This window comes from Elephantulus edwardii, unplaced genomic scaffold (assembly GCF_000299155.1).
Source record: "Elephantulus edwardii isolate Elephantulus edwardi_28Jun2011 unplaced genomic scaffold, EleEdw1.0 scaffold00005, whole genome shotgun sequence".
Classification (NCBI taxonomy): domain Eukaryota; kingdom Metazoa; phylum Chordata; class Mammalia; order Macroscelidea; family Macroscelididae; genus Elephantulus; species Elephantulus edwardii.
In genome coordinates, this window is record NW_006399755.1 from 8,668,707 (window position 1) to 8,691,435 (window position 22,729).

Sequence of the window (22,729 nt, forward strand, 5' to 3'; positions counted from 1 at the left end):
TCTCTCACTACTCTAAAGGGCCCCTTTGGCAGTAGGAAACACATAGACTATTATGGAGATTGATTTTGGAATTTAGATGCACTCTTGTTGATTGAGAACCCAGATTTTAAATAGATAGTCCTTCCATTCACATGTCCTTGACAGTTTGTGCTTTTATTAAGAAGTAATTCTTTGAAAATCTTAACCTTATATGAGAAATCTCAGTTCTAGTTTATTGTCCTCACCTTCTGCCCTTGCATGGCTATTAAAAACCCAGCTCTCCTTCTCCCACATGTCAGTGGGGAACCTAACTGTACTTTGTTTCTCTTTGCATTTTGACCTTAGTAGTTAAAGTTACATATTTAAAGGATGTTATCTATTTTTCCTATTCATATAATTTCTAGATTATTTTTCCCCCTAGGTATTTTATAGTAGAAAGATCATGCTCTAAAAAATGAATGTTTCTTTATTGTTTGGAGAAGAAAGGAAAAAAACCATAATCACTCTATCTTAACAAAGTGGTAGCTTTCATGTTTTGTCCAAGTACATGTTTAAATCATTGTAATTGCTGTTCTGCCTTATTGTTGTTGTTGTTATGTGCCGTTGAGTTGTTTGCAACTCATAGCGACCCTGTGTACAACAGCCCTAAACTGTGCTCTATCCCATGCCAATCTCACTGCCTCTGACACAGTCATCCCGATTACCCCAGTCACTGAATTAATCCACCTCATAGAGCATCTTCCCCTCCTGCGCTGTCCCTCTACTCTACTCAGCATGATGTCCCTCTCTGAAGACCTGTCTCTCCTTAAAACATGTCCAAAGTATGTCAGACGAAGCCCCAGAATCCTTGCCTCCGTAGTGAAGTCATTTAGCTATTTTCTATGCATATTAATTTAATTTTATGTCTTCTTTTCTTACTAGAACAATATAGCTGAAGTACAAGAATTGCATTCTGAGTTAATGTGGAAGGATTTTATAGACCACATCAGTAGCCTTCTACACAGTGTTGAAGTAGAAGTCAGTTACTTTGCCGCTGGAATTATTGCCCATTTAATATCCCGAGGTGAACAAGCCTGGACATTGAGCCGTAGCCAAAGGAATTCTCTTCTGGATGATCTGGTGAGATCATTTGATATTTTCTTAAAACAAAAAAATGTTCATAATGGCTAACTATCAGAGCCTTATGCTGTAAAAGTGGAGTACTAAGTAAATATTATAATCTTTCTTATATCTTACAGCATTCAGCTATTTTGAAATGGCCAACTCCAGAATGTGAGATGGTAGCATACAGGTAATTATCATAATTATTATTAATTAACCTAGCAATATAATAAGTTTCTTGCCTAGAGATTATTTCATGTGTGTGTGTGTGTGTGTGTGTGTGTGTGTATAATTTTCCCTTCAGCTAGCCATCTTAGAACTAGCTTTAAATGAGACAAAGTATTTTGTCTTAAATGACAACTGCCAGATAATGTATACTTTTGAAAGTCAAGATGAATATGCCATGATACTTGTACATAAGAATCCTATAATCTAATTACATAGACCAAATATGAATCAGGCATATTTCACAATTATGCTATGAAATTAAAGATGAATTAATTTAAATCTGCACTGGGAAATCATAAAAATTATCTGAAGAAGGTGATTTGTGAACTGATTTTTTTTAAGATTAGTGACAGGAAGTTTTAGGGGGAAAACAGCAATATATCAATGCAGAGGGATGTAAAACAACATAACACATTGAGAGAGCTAGAAGTAGCATCATATTGTTTTGGGGAAACATTTTAGTCCTTTGTTGATATGCATACTTTATACCTAGCTATTATATAAATACCTTTTATAAGAAACATCAGTGCAGATTATACACATGAATTTCACCTGATGGTATGCACAGGAATCAGATTGATTACATCTGTGGAAATTCAGTATCAGCAGTGAAAACTAGGCCAGGTGCTGTATGAAACAGACCATAAACTGCTTATATGCAAGTTCAAATTAAAACTAAAGAAAATGAAATCATATCCACAAGAATCAAAATTTGACCTGTAGTCTATGTCCCATGAATTTAAAAACCAACTCAGGAATAGGTGTGAGTCATTGAACACTAGTGAACGAAGACCACAGAAGCTGTGGGAAGATATCAAGAATATCGTTGATGAAGAATGCAAAAAGTCATAACAAAGAAGGAAGAAGACCAAAATGAATGTCAGAAGAGACTCTGAATATTGCATTAGGATGCTGAGAAGCCAAAGCAAAGGGAGGGAATCAAGAAGTTAAGGAACTGAATAGAAGATTTCAAAGGGCTGCTCGGGAAGACAAGGCAGAATATTATAATGAAATGTGCAAAAGGCTGGAGTTCCTTCTTAAACTGAAAGAACCAAAGAATAAATTGAAGCCACGAGTTACAATGCTTAAGGATGCTATGGACAGAATATTGAATGATTTAGGAAGCATTAAAAGAAGATGGAAGGAATATTATATATAATGACAGAGTCATTATACCAAAAAGAATTGGCTGACACAGAAGAATTTCAAGAAACAACATATGATCAAGAAGCAATGGTGATGGAGGAGGAAGTGCAGGCTCCTCTGAAGGACTTGGCAAAAAAAAAATAAATAAATAAAGCACAAGGAATTGATGGAATACCAGTTTATGTATTTCAGCAAACAGATCCTGTTCTGAATGTGCTCACCTAGTTGTGCCAAGAAATCTGGAGGACAACTAGGCCAACTGACAGGAAGACCCCTATATTTATTCTCATTCCAAAAAAAAGGTGACCCAACAGAGTGTGCAAATTATCTAACAATATCACTAATATCACACACTAGCATAATCCTGCTGAAGATTAGCCAGAAAAGACTTGAACAGCATATGGACAGAGAACTACCAGAAATACAAGTTGGGTTTAGAAAAGGTCATGACACTAAGGATATTATTGCCAATGTCAGATGGGTCTTGGCAGAGAGCAGAGAGTACAAGAAGAATGTCTGTGTTTCATTGACTATGCCAAGGCATTTGACTATGTGGATCACAATAAATTGTGGCTAACCTTGAAGAAAATGGGAATCCCAGAACACCTGATTTGGCTTATGTGAAACCTGTACTTGGGCCAATAAGCAGTCTTCAGAACAGAGCAAGAAAACACTGCATGGTTCAAAATCAGGAACGGAGTGTGTCAGGGATGAATCCTGTCCTCATACCTTTTCAATCTGTATGTAGAACAGAGCATTCGGGAGGCAGAGCTTTATGAGAAGTAGTGTAGCATCAAGTTTGGAGTCAAACTCATTAACAACCTACGATATGCAGATGACACAACCTTGCTTGCTGAAACTGAGGAAGATCTGAAACACTTGCTGCAAACACTTGCTGTAGTCTTCAATATCAAGAAGACGTTGATTCTCTAACAGCGTCTCGGACAGATAAGAGATAATGTGATTACCCCTGCAGGCATGCATCTAAAACCTATATAAGCCTTTTCCAGAATATTAAAAATTGCTATTCGTCACTGGCAAAAAAAAAAAAAGAAGACATATATTCTCACCACTGAGCCAATTGGCAGCACCATAATAGATGGAGAAGAGATTAAGGTTGTTAGCAACTATAGCTTGCTTAGATCCACAATCAACACTCTTGGTACCAGCAGTCAGGAAATCGAAAGATGAATTGCATTGGGAAAGAAAATCTACTGTCATGGACCTCTCCAGAGTGCTAAAGAGCAACAATATCAGTCTAGGTACAAAGGTGTGCCTACTCCAGGCCACAGTCTTGTCAATTACTTGTTATGCTTCAGAGAGTTGGACAATGACTAAAGATTACAGAAGAAGAATAGGTGCCATCAAATTACAGTGCTGGAGAAGAGTCTTGAACATATCATGGACCGCCAGAAAAACAAATAGGTCTGTCTTGGAGAGGGTGAAGACAAGTCTCTTGGAGGATTTTGAAGCTCCATCTTACATACTTTGGGCACATGGCCAGGAGGGATCCATCTTTGGAGAAGGGCATCACTCGGAAGGGTGGCAACACAGGAAAGGAAGACCCCAGATGAGGTGGATTGATACAGTGATTGAGGCAATGGGGATTGGTGTGTCAGAATTAGTGAGACTGGCTCAGGACAGGGAAGGGTTCATCGCAGGTGACTCAACAGCACATAACAACAATAACATACCATGACAGGTTTGGAAGCAGGAGTGGCATCCAATTCCTAAACAACATGCCTCCAGAAACTCTATGAACTTAGATAAATGTCGATAGTTGTAGAGGGGCTTCAGGCCTTTTGTTCATAAGGTCGCTATGAGTTGTGTTTGACTCAAAGGCAATCTGCAACAGCAGCAATTATATATAACAATTTGATAACTTGTTAATTAAGCTATTAATTACCTGAAATTATCCAGGTTGTTGCATAAATAATCTTATTTAAAACACCAAATTTATTGCCATCAAGTTGAAACCAACTCATAACTCACCCAGCAGGTTTTTCCCAGGCTCTAAATCACATGAGAGGAAATTGTCATAAGTTTAAAAGTAATTTTGTTACAACTTATTTGTTGTTTACTTAAGTGCTGATGCTGCTAATACCTTTGACTTCCCTAACTTATATTTCACCCACTTTATGCAGAATATAAGTAGCAGTAGAAAGGCTAGTGATTTGTTTGTTTGTTTTCAGGCTTTTATAGGGTACTCCATCCTTTAAGGTTCTCACAGTTCCTTCAGCAACTCCAGGCTGGGGCTCTGGGGATACTGGGGCTGGCTGGACATGTCAGACATGGTCCCGTCATCTTAGAGGGATATTGAGTAACTGTAGGGGGTGACCTCATTGATCATGATGACATACTTGGTATAGGAGCTTAACGGGGCAGAATTAAAGCAAGGCCACCAATGGTGAAGGACAAAACCAGCACTTGCTCCTTGGCCCAGATGTTTTTTGGGGTGGGAGAAATCTAACAAGTTATAATCCAAATTAATGACAGAAAACAGTGAAGACAGCTCCAGAAATCTGGATGCTGGCACCTTAGCCTAGAGCCTTTAGGCCAAATTCTCAGTCCTGCCAATACTGGGTTCCTGCACCACCAATTGTCCAGTAAAGTTCTTGGTCCTGCCAGTATTGGCTCCCTGTGACACACACACCCCCCCCAGCCCCACTTCTGCCCCAAAGTCTCGTGATCTCATCTCACATCACCATCTCCCATCAGGTCTCTGGTTTGGCCATAGCTGCTGCTGCTATCTTGAAGCATGTTCTACATTTTTCTGTTTTTTCACCGGGGTGGGAAGGTCTCTTTCCTCTTCACTCACAGGGGAAGATGTGGCCCAGGGATTCATGAGGAAGGCTGTGAGTCTATCGCCATGTTGGCCTGAATGGCAATGGTAGCAGCAGGAGCTAGAAAGGCTAATTCTCCTTGATGGTATCCTATCATGTAGTGGCTATCTTCTCCTTTTCTCAGTTTTCAAACCAAGATCTGTTATCTTTCACATGTGCTACCTTCATTATCAGAAAAGTGCTTTTTTTTTAAAAAAAAAAAAGGTCTTTTTCTGTTAATACCTTGTTCACTTTTCATTGTCTATAACAAGATTTAGGTTTTATTGCATTTCTTTCTGGAATGACAGAGACAAAGAAATTATGTTCGGTAGCTAATTCATATTAGTAATTTTTACTGGGGTTTTTTTTCTGTCATGTTGGTTCTGATTCGTAGAACCTTGTGTGACAGGATAAAATTCCTACAATATAAATTTTAAGACCCATTATTTTAGAAAATGATACCAAGGATAGGATTTAATATGGATAACTTTCCTTTGACTCTTAGGTCCTTCAATCCGTTTTTCCCATTGCTTGGCTGTTTCACAACACCAGGAGTCCAGCTGTGGGCAGTTTGGGCAATGCAGCATGTCTGTAGCAAGAATCGTATGTATCAGAAGAGTCTCCTTTTCTTTTCTGAGTGGCATTTTTCTTTCATTTACCCTCTAATCTTTCTACTACCATTCCTAAATTATGTATCAAAGTGATTTTTAAGGATAAAAACTTCAAAATATACAATGTAAAAGGTCTTATACTAACTATAATTGTAATCTGTTCTTTTAGACGAGTACTTAATGAGAGTGCTGAATGAAACTTCCAGTGTCCTAAGTTCATGGAATTTAAAGATTCAGAGCCCTTTTGGTTGAAAAAAATGTCATAGAGAGGTTATACTTATGGTATATTCTAGTTCCGTATTCTCATTCATCTAAACATTATTAATTCAAGACATTATTCTCAATACTCATGGTCTCTGGAGAAACAAAGTGTTTATGTCACATTCCAAACCATTACTTTTTTGAAGGTTATGCTACAATTCATTCCACCAATGATCTGGGACATTGTTCAGGTAACACATAGAGTAAAATAATAATGCTTAAGTTTAAAAATAATCAAACACTTAAGACTCAGACAAAAATAGAGAAAGAATTAAGGGAGTTGGGGGAGATTGTTGAATCCAGACATGTAAGCCATGTATAAAGTTGGACAGTTGATAACCACTGCCGTAGAGTCAAATCCAACTCATAGCAGCCTGAGGAGAGAGTAGAATTATCCAGAGGGTTTTCAAGGCTATAAATCTGTATGAAAGCAAACTTACGTGTCTTTTCTCCCACAGCATGGCTGGTGAGTTCAAACTGCTAATGTTTTCTCTCACGGCCAAATTCTTTTACTACTTAGTCAACAGTGTTTCATTCACACTCTTTAAAAGGGGAAAAATATTTTCTATGAGGACAGGCAGATGGGTTTTGAGCAGAAGACTGCAAATTAACATTTTTATAAAGGGCCTTAGTAGGGAACATATTAAATGTCATAGGAAATAGGAGAGTTTGGATTTGGTTTATGTAGATACATATCTATATCTGTCTGTCTATCTATCTATCTATAAACAGCATACTTCTAGCAGAGGCAGTAATGATTTATATTGTTCCATACTTTAATGACTACCTATTATATACCACCAGAAAACAATTTAGTAAAAATGCTCCTAGTCATATAGACACAAAAGGAGAATTTAAAGAATGACAGCCTCAAGCACTCATTGCTGTCAAATTGGAACAAACTCATAGCTCACCATCCCCTGCGTTTCTGAGACTATAAATCACACAGAAGAAAATGGCCCAACTTTTTTGTGAAGAGCCACTGATGGATTCAAACCACCAGAGAGGCATGGCTTTGGTCTAACTCCCTCCACACTGGGGCATTGGGGTTTCCTTAAAGAAATGTAAGTAACAGAGAAAAAGACTCCAGAGCAGAGTTATTAGTTAACATAAGAATACCTCACTCGCTGCCTTAAACTGCCTCTAATCTAATATAGTCCCATTTTACTGGACCTTCAGGCTCTAAGCCATGACTCATCTGTCATTTTACTGTACTGTGGTAGATTGCATATTATTATCTTGCATGCTAGAAACTATGCCACTGGTATTTTAAATAGAAGCAAAGTCACCCATGGTTAACATGTTTAAATCCTATAAATAATTAAATTCTACAAAGAGCAACAGAATATTATCTGATACAGTGCCAAATGGTCAGCCTTTAGATTGGAAGGCACTTAAAATGTGACTAAGGAAGAATTGCCTCTTTAAAGTAGGGTCTACGTTAATGATGTTTATGGAGTAAATCTTCTACTCTGTTAAGGACCTTCTTTTGCTGAAGTGACATCACTCAAAACATATAGAAACAACCGCAATCATCCATTAATTCAAACATGAAATGTATAAAGTAGGAATATAGGAAAACTGGAAATTTTCAGAAATGGAACAGAACAGATAAAGATGGACAACACATTAATGAGCCAAACTAGACTTGTATTGGCCATTTTTAGTCAGATAATCATATAATCCACTATGCCAGGAATGACAAATTGAGGAATAATGGTTTGGCAGTCATCATCCAAAAGAACGTTTCAAGACATCCCCTGAAATATAGTGCTGTGAGTGATAGAATAAAATGTATGCACACTCAAGGAAAGTCTGTTAACGTGACTATTATTCAAACATGTGCACCAACTACCAAACTCAAAGAAATTAGGAATTTCTACTAACCTCTGCGGTTTGAAATTAATCAAATATGCAATCAAGATGCATGAGTAATACTTGATAACAAGCATGCAAAAGTGGAAGCAAAGGAGGAGAATTGGTAGTTGGGAAATTGAGCCTTAACAAGAGAAATAAGACCAGAGATTACATGATAGAATTTTGTACAGATAAGAAAAAAAGACCAAAATAGATGTCAGAAGGGCTTTGAAATTTTCTCTTGAAAATTAAGAAGAAAAAGCAAATGGAGAAAATGCTGAAGAAAAATGAACAGAAAATTTCAAAAGGCAGGCCAAGAAAACAAAAGTATTATAATGAAATGTGCTAGAATTATAAATTGGAAAACCAAAAAGGAAGAACATTCTCAGCATTTCTCAAACAGAAAGAATGGAAGAGAATATTCAAGCCTCGAGTTAAAACATTCTGTGTGAGTAAAACAATGAAAGAATCTTTTCTTTTACTTTTCCATAATTTTTGGACTCATGTACTTATAACTTGTTAGTCAAATTTGTGTCTTCTGGGTTGCAACACCCCCATGATACATCTTCAAGGATATGAACATGTACGGCCAAGCACAATCAATAAGAGTGCATCTAAATCCCAAAATCAATCTCCATAATAGTCTATGTGTTTCCTACTGCCAAAGGGGCCCTTTAGAGTAAGATCTACACCCTGAAACCCACAGCGTCCCTTTTCAGCAGGAAGTAGCTAAGAGAATACGCCATCCCCTTTTCCTTATGACTCAGGGTGAAGTCTCTCTCAGGGAGGAGTGATAGGGAATGGCAAAGGACACACTGACAAAGAAGATTAATCAGAACTGGCTTTGACAAGCACTGTGGCATTTGGACAAGAACAAACTGGGAGGAGGGTAGAGAGAATGGTGCAACAATGAATGAATGGAAGCCCAAAATCTCTGTAAATGTTTATGAAAATTAATAAAATATAGAAAAAAAAATTCTGTGTGAGTGAAATATTGAATGATGTAGAAACCAACAAAAATTGGTGAAAGGAATACGTAGAGGCACTGTACCATAAAGAATTGGACGAACCATTTCCGGAAGTAGCAAGAGCCTGTGGTAGGAAATGAGAAAGTTCAAGCTGTGCTGAAGGCATTGGGTAGAAGAAAAGAGCCAGGAAATTATGGACTGCCAATTGAAGTGTTTGAGCAAACAGAGCAGCTCTTGCTGTACTCACTCAGCTGTGCCATGGAATTTGAAAGACAGCTGGCTGGCTAACTGACTGGAAGAGATCCATATTTGTTCCTATTCCTCCCTCCTACCCCCAAAAAGGTGACCCAACAGAATGTGGAAATTATCAAGCAATGTAATTAATATCCCGTGCAACAAAAATCTTGCTGAAAATTATTTCAAAATTACCAGAACAGTATGTTGACAGTGAATTGCCAACAACTCAAAGCTGGATTCAGAAGAGACAAGGATGATGAAATTTTATTTCACATACTTTGGTCTTGTTGGAAGGGGCCAATTCTTTAAAAAAAAAATATGCTTGGAAATGTACAGGATACGAGAAAGAGAGGAAGAGCCTCAATGAGATGGACCAGTAACTGTAACAGTGGGCTTGAGCGTAGCAGAGACTATAAGGATGGCGCTGGTTAAGGCACACTTTCCATCTGTTGTTTTTATCAGTTGTAGTTGACTTGATGATACCTAAAAACAAAAACAACATCAATACAGGTTTTGAGAACTTCCTAGCTCCTTAAAAGTCCCATTTTTTAAAAAAAAGGTGGGGGGGGGGCATGGATCCTGTCTTACTGCTATCCCTTAAACCCTTAGACTACTATGTACCTCTAACTTCTAAAATGGACTATAACTTTAAAAGTGAAGGGAAAAAAAGAAATCAATAATGATGGGCTTTTTATATAATTATCTACTTTTTGTATCTTTTTATAGTGAGTGTTGTTATTATGTTCCATCGACCCTATGGACAACAACTCTGAAGCCTGCCCTGTTCAGAGCCATTCTCACTGATTCGGACACACTTATCCCCACTACCCCAGTTACTATATTAAACCATCTCATTCAGGGTCTTCCTCTCCTGCACTGTCCCTCCACTCTTCCAAGCATGATATCCTTCTCCAAGGACTGGTCCCTTCTGGCCATATGCTCAAAGTATGTAAGACAGAGCTTGAGAATCCTAGCCTCCAAGGAGAAACTTGGTTTCACCCTCTTTAAGATAGACTTACTAGTTTTCTTTGTGGTTCAAGACTTCTTCAGCACCACAACTCAAAGGCATCAATTCTTCTTCTGTCATCTTTAGTCATTGTCCAGCTCTCTGATTCATAGCAAAGACTTGGATCAGGTACACCTTAGTCTCTAGACTACATCATTGCATTTCAGTACTCTGGAGAGATCCCTGACAGCAGATTTTCCCAATGTAATTGGTAATTTTGTTTCCCAACTGTTGGTGCGAAGAGGGTTGATTGTGGATCCAAGTAAACTATAATTGTTAACAGTCTCAATCTCTTCATCTATCATGATGCTGCCAGTTGGCCCAGTGGTGAGGATATTTGTTTTCTTGATGTTGAGCGTCAGTCCATGTTGAAGACTATAGTCCTTGATCTTCTGCAGCAAATACCTCAGGTCCTCTTCATTTTTGGCAAGCAAGGTGTGTCGTCCGCATAATGCAGGTTGTTGATGATTCTTCCTCCAATGCTCATGCCACATTCCTCCTCAGAAAGTCCAGCCTCCCAAATGTTCTGTTCTGCATATAGATTGAAAAAGTACGGAGAAAGTATGCATCCCTTATGCACAGCTTTCCTGATCCTGAGAGTAGGAAAGATACCTTTATTCTCCTGAGAGGAGGCTAATACAATAATAATAAAGACATTTTTATTGTCCTGAAAGTAGGCCGATACAGATAAAGTGTATGAAACCCTAATGATGGGATTAGTCAGTTTTGCCATCCAGGTAGGCATAAAAATCCCAGAGACAGACAGAGGTGCCCCTGAAAACTGCCAAGAAAAGATATGGGAACAAAGATCATCCTTGAGCCCAGAATCCCAGTGCTGGGGACCTACTAGTTCTAGAAAACTGACAGCTGCAGCACCATAGATGGCTAGAGACATTGAGAAGTAGCAGCAGAGAAATGGTAGTAGCAGAGGCAATGGAACCAGGAGGCTGGCAAGAGATGGCATAGTGGGCTTCCCAACCTACAAACCCAAGAACTTGAACATTAAGGCAAGAAGCTTGCTGGTATAGTGGAGTGCCTCAGTATTTTATAAACTGAGTTAGGCTTGTCAGCCCAGTGAGAGCACCTTCAGACATGAAGTAGGCAGGAATGTGATCCTTTTCATCACATACTAGTGGAGCTAAAGAACCTCTGGCACTTACCTGAGTAGGTCAGAGGCCAGACTAGAACCAGAGAGATGCTTGTCTATGGGCAGGCACAGATGAGAAGAAGCTGTCATGACTAAAGAGCTGTGTCTGAGTCCTTTCTGATCCTGAATTGAAATACATTATTTCCTCAATAAGCCCTGTAATCATGAATATTGTTCTGTAAGTTCTACATAGCCAGTACAATGATTTGTTAAATCCAGTGGAGGCATAAAGAATACCATGGGAGGGCCAATTGATATTACAATTGGTAAAAAGTTTGGAGATATATCTACCTCTCCTTCCCAGGAATCACCTTTGAGCTTTTGATCTTGATTATCTTTCTTTTTTAAAAATTTTTTTTATTTTATTATTATTAGTGTGTGTGTGTGTGTGTGTGTACCGTCAAATTAGTTCTGACTGGTGTGGGAGGAGATTGTCCCTCCTTCTGCAGCAGAGCATCTGGTGGATTTGAACCACGTGCAGGTCCTTGGAGAGGGACATCATGCTTGGTAGGGTGGAGGGACAGCATAGAAAGGGAAGGCCCCCTATGAGGTGGATTGATTCAGTGACTGGGGTAATGGGGATGGGTGTATCAGAGACAGTGCGATTGGCACAGGACAGAGCAGAGTTTAGGGATGCTGTACATAGGATCGCTGTGAGTCCCAAGCAACTCGACGAAACCTAACAACAACAAACAACAACCACCTCTAGGATTGCAGTTCTGCTTCTTGCCACTAAGCCACCAGAGCTCCCTTGATCTTGATTATCTTTCATTCCTGTGAAATTAGAGGAGGTCAATCACTGGTTTGTTTGGGTTTTTTTATTCACCGTTTTATTGGCCCACTTTATTGGCGAGGCCATCAGGAAAGACCATTTCTACAAAAGAACATTGTTTGCTGTTCTGTTAAATTTTGCTATTCTTACTGGGGTGAGATGATATCTCATAATTATTTTTATTTGTATCTCTCTTAGAGCTAAAGACTTTGAACATGTCTTCATGTGTTTGTTCACCATTAGAACGTCTTCTTTGGTGAAGTGTCTGTTCATATCCTGTGCCCATTTTGCAATTGGGTTGTTTACCTTTATCTTCTTGAGGTGCTGGAGTATTAAGTCCCTTATCATAGATATAGATATGTCATTACCAAATATTTTTTCCCCAGTCTGTGGCTTTCTTTTTTGCCCTGTTGGAGAAGCTTTTGGATGTGCATAGAGATTTGATCCTAAGAAGATTGCTTTCATTTATTTTATTGTAGGTTTTTTCATGATGCTTTGGGAGACTGTTCATGTTGTGGCTTTGGGCTTCTAGTGTTCTTCCAAGCTTTTCTCTGATGAAGAAAAGTCCTTGATGGACCAAGGGGGTGGGAGGAGGGAGGAAATTGTGCAGAAATTAAAGAATCTTTTTAAAGAGAAAAGCTAAGTGGGAGGACAGGGAGGAAAATGTACAACAATAAATGAATGGAAATCCAAGTTTTCTATAAACTTTTGTTAAAATAACAATTAAAAAAAATAGGAACTCTACAACCAGGACAAGATAAAATAGATGAATGGGACCTTCTAAGAATCAAATCCCTATGCACATCCAAAAACTTCTCCAACAGGGTAAAAAGGGAAGCCACAGACTGGAGTATTTGGTAATGACATGTCAGATAAGGGACTTATTGTTGTTGTTGTTACGTGCCATCAAGTCATTTGCGACTCATAGCGACCCTATGTACAACAGCCCTAAACCCTGCTCTATCCTGTGCCAATCTCATTGCCTCTGACACACCCATCCCAATTACCCCAGTCACTGAATCAATCCACCTCATAGAGGGTCTTCCCTTCCTGCGCTGTCCCTCTTCTCTACCCAGCATGATGTCCCCCTCTGAAGACCTGTCTCTCCTTACAACATGTCCAAAGTATGTCAGACAAAGCCCCAGAATCCTTGCTTCCAAGGAGCAGCCTGGGTTAACCCTCTTTCGGATGAATCTGTTTGTTTCTAGAATTTATAAAGTACTTGAGCACCACAACAAGATAAAGGTAAATAATCGAATTGAAAAATGGACACAGGATATGAACAGACACTTCACCAAAGAAGACATTCAGATGGCCAACAAGCACATGAAGAAATGTTCAAAATCCCTAGCTCTAAGAGAGATGCAAATCAAAACAACTATGAGATTCATCTCACCCCAGTCAGAATAGCAAAATTTAATAGAACAGCAACAGCAAGCAACAGATGCTGGCGAGGTTGTGGAGAAACTGGAACCCTTATTCACAGTTGGTGGGAGTGTAAAATGGTGCAGCCACTGTGAAACGTGGTGTGGCGCTTTCTCAAAAAGTTGCAAATAGAGATACCATTTGACCCAGCAATTACACTACTGGGAATATACCCCAAAGAGACCGTAACTGACATCCAAGCAGATATATGCACACCCATGTTTATCACGGCTCTGTTCACAATAGCAAGGAGTTGGAAACAACCCAGGTGCCCATCAACAAATGAATAGATAGAGAAGCTATGGTATATTCACACAATGGAATACTGCGCTGCATTGAAAAACAAGGAACTCATGCAATATTATTCAAAATGGGTGATCCTGGAGGACATTATCCTTAGTGAAATATCTCAGTCGCAAAAGGACAAATATTACATGGTTCCACTGCTGTAAAATTGGACTGATATCAGGCTTGGAGCAAGACCGAGAAAAACTGGATAGATTGTGTATGCTGCACTGAAAAAGATGAGGGGGTGAATAATTTAAAAGCGATGTATGATAGGGTATTATGGTTATCACAATATCCACAATTAAGGTTGCATCGTGGAATGTATTTGGGGCAGTGGGAGGGGTGCGGGGGGATTGTGTACCAAGGAGGGAGTGTTTCTTTTACTTTTGAAAGAGAGGGGCAAACTGGGGGTTGGGGGGAAGACTGGGCGGGGAGATAAGTGCAGCAATGAATGAATGGAAATCCAAAATCTCTGTAAATGTTCATTAAAATTATTTTTAAAAAATAATAATGTAAAATAGAATGTATATGAACTGTTGTAAGAAAAACAATGTAAATGAAAGATTTTATAGAACACAAGGTATATGAATGAAACATAATGTAATTATTATATGAAAATCAATAAAATATTTTAAAAAGGAAAAAAAAATAGGGACCTCTAATCATCTAGTGGGTAAAGAGCTGCACTTCCAATCCAAAGGCAGGCAGTTCTAATCTATCAGCTGCAAAGAACATCGTGTGTGATTAGGAGAGAGTCCTCAAAAAAGAGAAATCCTCAATAAGATAAATCGATACAATAGGCTTAACTGTGAACTCAGACCAATCATCATGGAGATGATGTCGAACCAGGCACCAGTTAACTGTATTTTACAAATATGTGTCACTAATATCTACAATACATTCTTTGAAATGCAATTGGGTCTTAAGCAGTTTGGACATTGTACAAACATTGTTATTTTGTGCAAGAAGCTACCTGTACAATCCATAGTTAAATCACAGGAAAGCCAATTATATTAAAATCATAAAAGACCCCAGGAGACACAGCCCAAGAACTATGTCCACTGAATTGAAGAGGCTTTCCATACTGGGTTTGCAGGTGGGGTAGGCAAGGATGATGGACCAGACAGATTGGGACTTTGCACATGTTCAAGCATAAGGGGTAGTGCTGGGTGGAAGTGGAAAGAACAAGTGCATTGCTGCCTGGAGTGTGGCTGGTAGTAGAAGCGTTGGCTCACTGTTGATACACCTGCGTCCTGATTGTGTGCAACCTCTTCTGCCACTTTCCTGAAACCAGGAACAACACCTCACCACTACAGTGGCCAGAGCAAGAGCAGAGAAACCATAGCAGGTACTGGCTATGCAAGGAAGGAAAGGCTGCATGGCTCCTGGGCAGGTGAACGAAGCAGGGAGGAAAGGGAGAAGGAAGTTGAAGAGGAGACACTATAGGGATTTAAATGTATCCTGGCTTTCTCACTGCTCATTCATTCTGGAGGCTTGGAGTCTTTAAAATCTTCAGAGGAAAGTAATAAGCAAAAAGAGATTTAGGTGGAAAAAAAAGGAGGGGACTATGAAACTGTGGACACAAATGAGGGTTAGTGGTTACCTAAACAGATGCCAAGCAGTGCATACTTGAACGTATTGTGACCATGAATCAGAGCCAACGTGACAACAACTGACAAAAACAAAGGGAACCCTAGTAGCCTAGTAGTAAAGAGCTGTTCTTCAATCTGAAGGCACACAGTTTGAGTCCTCCATCTGCTCCATGAGAGGAAGATGGGCAGTCTCCTCCCATCTGATTTACTGCCTCTGAAAACCTACTAGAGGGTCAGCTGTCAGTTGGTTCTGACTTGGTAGAATATAACATCAACAACAGTTATCCCAGCAAGATTGAGAAAGTAATAAAAAATTCAGACTGGAATTAATTAAACAAGCTAGTGTTATTCACTGCTGGCATGATCATCTATGTAGAAAATCCCATGAGTATAGTTTGTAAATAATTTTCTAGGAGAATAATAAGTGAATTTAGGAGATTTCAAGATATAAGATCAATATACATGAATTGTGAAGACAATGGCCTAGATCAGGCACACCTTGGTCTCTAGACAGACATCATTGCTTCACAGTACTCTGGAAGAGTCCCTGACAGCAGATTTACCTAATACAATTTGTCTTTTGATTTCCTGACTGTTGATGCCAAGAGTGTTGATTGTGGAGCCAATGAAGTTGTAACTGTTCACAACCTCACTCTCCTCTTGATCCATCGTAGTGCTGCATATTGGCTCAGTGGTGAGAATCTTTGTGTTCTTAATGTTGAGCTTCAATCCTATTAAAGACTACAGTCCTTGACTTTCTACAGCAAGCACTTCAGGTCCTCCTCAGTTTTAGCACGTAAGGTTGTTTCATCTGGATAATGTAGGTTGTTGATGAGTCTTGCTCCAATCCTGATGCCACATTCCTCCTCATAAAAGCCCACCCTCCTGAATGATCTGTTCTGCCTGTAGATTGAAAGGGTATGGAGACAGGACACATCCCTGACACACTCTCTTTCTGATTTTAAATCCTGCAGTGTTTTCCCTGCCCTGTTCTGAGGACTACTTCCTAGTCCAAGTATGGGTTTCACATAAGCACAATCAAGTGTTTTGAGATTCCCATTCTCCTTAAGGTTAGCCACAATTTGTTGTAATCCACACAGTCAGATGCCTTTGCATAGTCAGTGAAATACAGTTAGATATACCTCTGGTACTCCACTTTCTGCCAAGATCCATCTGACATTGGCAATAATATCTCTAGTGCCATTGACCTCTTATAAAGCCAGCTTGTATTTCTAGTAGTTCTCTGTTGATGCACTGTTCTAGTCATTCCTCGATAATCTTCAGCAGGATTTTGCTTGTGTGTGATACGAGTGATTGTATGATAGTGATAATTTCCACATTCTGTTGGTTCACCTTTTTTTGGAATGGGAATAAATATAGATCTCTTCCAGTCAGTTGGCCAGGTAGTTGTCCTCCAGATTTCTTTGTGCAACCTGGTGAGCACATCCAGGGCACCTAAGGATGACAGAAGAAAAATTTATGCCCTTGAGTTGTGGTATTGGAGAAGAGTCTTGAACATACAATGGACTGCCAAGAGAACAAATAGATCTGTCTTGGAGATGGTGAAACCAAGTTTGTCCTTGGAGGCTAGGATTTTTAAGCTCCATCTGATATATTTTGGGCATGTAGCTAGGAGGGACTGATCCTTAGAAAATGACATCATACTTGGAAGAGTGGAGGGACAGTGCAGGAGAGCAAGATCCTGGCTGAAATGAATTGATATAGTAACGAGGGCAATGGAGGATGGTATCAGAATCAGTGAGACTGGCTCAGACCAGGGCAGGCTTCAGAGCTGTTGTCCATAGGGTTGCTGTGAGTTGCAAGCGACTCGATAGCACATAACAACAGCAAACATACATGAATTATTTATAAGCCTATGTACTAATAACCTTTTTTGTTTTAAAAAAAGACATTTCAACAATGAATGAATGAAAATTAAAAATCTCTGTGAATGTTCATTAAAATTAATAAAATAAAATTTTAAAAAAGAGGAATAAAAAGACATTTACAATTGTATGAAAATATGGTTTAATAGTAAGGACTTGTGCTGTGACACAAAGGTACATGATTTGAATCCACCAGTTGCTGCTCCTGAGAAAGAAGAGCAGTCAACTCACATGCAGTTTACTGCCTCTGCAAACATGCAAGAGGGTCAACTGTGGATTGGTCCCAACTCAGCAGTGCACAACAACAGTCTGAGAAAAGATGTTTAAGTCCTTTAACAATGAAACAACAAAACTGTACACAGCTACCATTTTCATGAATCAGCAAACTTAATATTATTAAGAGGACAGTATTCACCAAATTGGTGACTAGATTTTATATAGTCTCAAGTAAAATCTCAACTGCTTTTTGAGGAGAAATTGATGGGCTGGTTATAATATTTGTGAAGATCTGAAAATAAGAAAAACAACTAAGAAAAAAGAACACCATTGAAGGACTTCTGCTATATGACTTTAAGATGTATTCTACTGGTTTAGGGAAATGACAAGTTAGTTTCAGTTCTGATGGTATAAGCAAAACAAAACATGTTTATAAAAGTTTTATCTTGAAATACTGGTGTTCAATAGCTAGTAGCTTATGTGATTTGTCCCCTTACGTTAATTGTCACAAATTTGATAGTTACCTCTAAGCATCTGTTTGTGCATGCTTCATTTCCCCTCCCCACCTAATTGAATCTCAATTGAATTGCATATGGAAATACTTAAATTCAATGTGGTAACTTCTTTTTTTTAGATGCATAGTTACGGGTTCAGGTATTCAATTTTTTTTATGTTCTACATGGAATTTGTGTAGGCAGTTTGAGTACCTGTTCTGTATCTCTGTGAACTTAATGCTGCTTTTGTTGGATGTCACCTTGACTTCGTGGAGAATAAATCCCATCTAGGAAAGAAAAGAACAAAAAACAGGGTGTACTTTAAACTGATAGTAGTGAAGACAGTGTTATGTGGCCTAAAAATAGAAAAAGATTGTTTGGTGACCTGAAATAGAGAATACAGAACTAGACCTATGCACAAATGGTTAATTAGGGAGGGTTAAAATTTTTTTAATGTTGTAAATATTTATGTGCCAAAATATACGCTATTTCAATACTTTTTTACTTTTATTCCAGGTAATTATGCTTACCATGTTGTTTAACCATCACTGTTAGGGGTTCCGAAACAGTTCTGTTCATCTTTATCTGAAGCTCATTGTCTCTTAAGCAGTGAATCCCCCACCTCCCTTTTTCACCTGCTAACCATTCATGAACTTTGGTCTCTATGTACTTACCTTGAGATCTTTCTTATGAGTGGGTTCATGTAATATCTTTCCTTTTGTGACTGATTTCTTTCAGCATAATATTTTCAAGGTTAATCTATGTCGTTGGGTGTATCAGAATTTCATTTTTTTTTATGATTGAGATGCAAATTAGGGCAAAATTCCAATCTTTTAACAGCGTCGACTCAATATCACCTAACAGCAGCAGCAGTATTTCACTGGGGAACTCTGGTAGCATAATCAGTAGGGAGTTGCATTAGTAACCCAAAGGCCTTGCCTCTCTGTTGGAATCCATCAGCTGCTCAGAGGGAGAAAGATGGGCAGTCTGTTCCTGTGCCATTTATGGCCTCAGAAACCTACTGGATAGTGAGCTGTGATTTGGTTTGACTTGATGGCAGAGAGTTCCAATTTTTTTTTTTTGAGAGTTCCAATTTTGAATCTGAATATTTCATTGTATGCTTGTATCACATTTTATTTATACATCATCTACTGATGGACGTTTAGTCTATTTTTACCTTTTGGCTATTGTAAATAGTACTACATTGAGCATTGGTATACAAATATCTATTTGCATTTCTTTTTTCAGTTCCTTTGGCCAGATACCTAGGAGTGTAGTCATTGGATTACTTGTTAGCTTTGACATAGATCTAAAGTTATTAATTCAAGAAAAAATAGTTATTTCAACAAATGATGCTGATACAACTGATTATCTGAATATTTTTTTAAAAACAAACTTTTTAAAAAAAAAACAACCCAGACCTTTTATTCATACCTCATATTTTTCTATCACCAAATCGGATTTGACTCACAGTGACCCTCCATTGGGTTTCCAAGCTTATAAATCTTTATGAGAGGAGACTGTCCATCTTTGACCCTTGAAGCAAATGGTGAATAGATCTAATGACTTGTCTGTTAACAGCAAAACTCTTAATTCACTGTATCACCAGAGTTCCTTCTTCCTCACACTATATGTAGAAAGTAACTAAACTAATAAAAGACCTAAATATAAACTCTAAAATTAATTTTTTTAAGTTCTAAAAGAACATCTCTGTGACCATAGATTAACAAAGATTTCTGCTTGTTGTTGCTGAGTGCCACTGAGTTGACTATAACTCACAGAAACTGTTTAGGATCAATAGATCTGAACCTTGCCCTTTCCTGTGCTGTCCTCTCTCATACTGTAGCCCATTGTGATAGTCACTGTCAGTCCATCTTACGGAGGAGCTTCCTTTCTTTCACTGATCTTTTACCTTTCCCTGCATGATGTCTCTCTCCAAGGACTGGTTCCTCCTTGAAAATATGCCTCGAGTAAGTGAGATGAAGTTTAACCATTCTTGCTGCTGAAGATCACTGGTTGCATTTCTCAGTGCAAAGCTCAGATTCTGTTCTAACATCCATTTTAGGTTTTTCTTTTTATTCTGTCTTTGTAATAATCTTTTGCTTTCTTCATGAATGATGTCCTTGATGCCATTCCACAACTTATCTGGTCTTCAATGATTAGTGTTCAGTACATCAAATCTAGTCATAAGATGGTTCTTATATTTGGTTGGGATACACTTAGCATCTTATTTTCATTCTCATAAACTTGTTTTCAATTTCATTTTGGATTTGTATATGAATAATTGATGTGTTTCATAGTCAGGCTCTGGCTTGGATTTGAGTGCTGATACTGAGTTTCTCCAATATTTCTTTCTGTAGATGTAGTCAGTCTGATTCATGTGGAGTCCATTAGGTGAAGTTCTTGTATATAGTCACCACTTATATTTTTTTATAGTATTTGCAATGAATATATCATTCATTGTACAGAATTCTGTCATTCTATTTCCAGTTTCATTTCTGTCACCAAGGCCATATTTTCCAGCTACCAGTCCTTCTTTGCTTCCAGCTTTTGCATTCTAGTCACCAATTATTATTAATCCATCTTAATTGCATGTTAGATAAATTTCAGGCTACAAAAGTCAGTTGTTGTTGATGTTAGGTGCCATTGAGTATAGTACCACTCATAGCAACCCTATGAACAGCCAATCTGAACCCTGTCCTATCCTGTGCCATCCTAATCATCTCTGACACACTTGCACCTATTGCTGAAGTCACTGTGACAGTCCATCTCCTTGCAGGTTTTCCTTTGGTTCACTGACCCTCTATCTTTCCAAACATGAAGTCCCTTCTAGGAAGCTTCTCTATCTTTGTCTCTAAAGAGCACTCTGGCTGCACTTTTCCCAAGACGTATCTGTTTGTTCTTTTAGCAGTCCATGGGATATTCAGTTCTCCAACATCACAACTCAAAGGCATCAATTCTTCTGTCATCTTTAGTCATTCTTCAGCTCTTTGATGCATACCAGGTAATTAAGAAGACCATGGCCTGAATCAGGTGCACCTTAGTCTTCTACTGACTTGCCCAATGCAGTGTTGTTGTTGTTATGTGCCATCAAATGACATGCGACTCATAGCAACCCTATGTACAACAGCTCTGAAGCCTGCCACGTCCTGAGCCAGTCTTACTGTCTTAGACACACCTTCCCCCTTTGCCCCAGTTACTGTGTCAAACCATCTTATCTGGAGTCTTCCTCTCTTGTTCTGTCCTTCCACCCTTCCAAGCATGATGTCCTTCTCCAAGGACTGGTCCCTTCTGGCCATGTGCCCAAAGTATGTGAGATAGAGCTTCAGAATCCTAGCCTCCAAGGAGAAACTTGCTTTCACCCTCTCTAGCACAGACCAGTTCTCTTAGCAGTCCATTCAATGCTCTTCTCCAGCACCACAACTCAAATTCTTCTTCTGTCATCCTTAATCATTATCCAGCTCTCTGAAACATAGCAAGTAACTGTGAAGACCATGGCCTGCATTTGGTTCACCTTAGTCTCCAGATAGACATCATTGCTCGTCAGTACCCTGGAAAGGTCCCGGACAGCAGATTTTCCAAATGCAGTTAGTATTTTGATTCCCTGGCTTCTGGTACCAAGAGTATTAATTGTGGAACCAAGCAAATTAAAGCTGTTAATGATCTCCATCTCTTCACTGTCTATCATGATGCTGCCAGTTGGTCCATTGGTTAAAATCCTTGATTTCTTAATGTTGAGCTTCAATCCATATTGAAGGCTGCAGTCTTTGACTTTCTACAGCAAGGTTGTGTCATCTGCATAATGCAGGTTGTTCTTGAGTCTTCCTCCAATGCTGATGCCACATTCCTCCTGATAAAGTCCAGCCTCCCAGATGATCTGTTCTGCATACAGATTGAAAAAGTATGGGAATATGATGTATCCCTAGTGTACATTTTTCCTGATTTTGAACCATGCAGTGTTTCCTTGCTCTGTTCTTACAACTGCCTCTTCATCCAAGTATAGGTTTCGTATCAGCATAATCAAGTGTTCTGGGATTCTCATTCTTGTCTGAGGTAGTCACAGTTTGTTGTGATCCACACAGTCAAATGCCTTCACATAGTCAATGAATCACAGATAGACATTCTTTGGTACTCTATCTACTAAGATCTACCTAACATTGATTCTGATGTCCCTAGTGCCACAGCCTCTTCTAAATCCAGCCTGCACATCTGGCAGTTCTCTATTGATGTGTTGTTCTAGTCATTTTTGGATCATTTTCAGTAGGATCTTGGTTACATGTCATAGTAATGATATTGTTCAATAATTTCCACACTCTATTGGGTCACTTTTGTTTGGAATGGGAATGAATACAGATCTCTTCCAGTCAGTTGGCCTGCTAGTTGTTCTCCTAATTTCTTGGCACAAACTGGTGAGCACATCCATGGAAACATGTTTGTTGAAATATGTTAGTTGGTATGCTGACAGTTCCTGAGGCTTAGTTTTTTGCCAGTTCCTTCAGAGCAGCTTAAACTTCCTCCGTCATCACTGTAAGCTCTTCTGAAAGACCACCAAGTGTCTAAAAGATATCACTTTGCAGAAGTAGTATGTGCCATTCTGATATTATAGTGGTAGAGTTAATAGATACGCCTATCCAAACTGTGGGGTTAGACAGAGACGGTGGCCTAAAAGAGTGCTAATGCTATTTCTATAGGT

The 22,729-nt window shown here is 38.8% G+C and overlaps 1 protein-coding gene across 2 annotated transcripts in view; it reads left to right on the forward strand.

The window, feature by feature from the left end:
- The window catches only part of ZYG11B (zyg-11 family member B, cell cycle regulator), a 139,963-nt gene that overhangs the window by 111,855 nt on the left and 5,379 nt on the right, over nt 1-22,729 (forward strand). For both annotated transcript variants that reach the window (XM_006879687.1, XM_006879688.1), the window contains 3 exons: nt 901-1,098; nt 1,218-1,270; nt 5,782-5,879. In XM_006879687.1, coding sequence (XP_006879749.1) covers nt 901-1,098; nt 1,218-1,270; nt 5,782-5,879 — 349 coding nt within the window. The remainder of the gene's footprint in view (nt 1-900; nt 1,099-1,217; nt 1,271-5,781; nt 5,880-22,729) is intronic.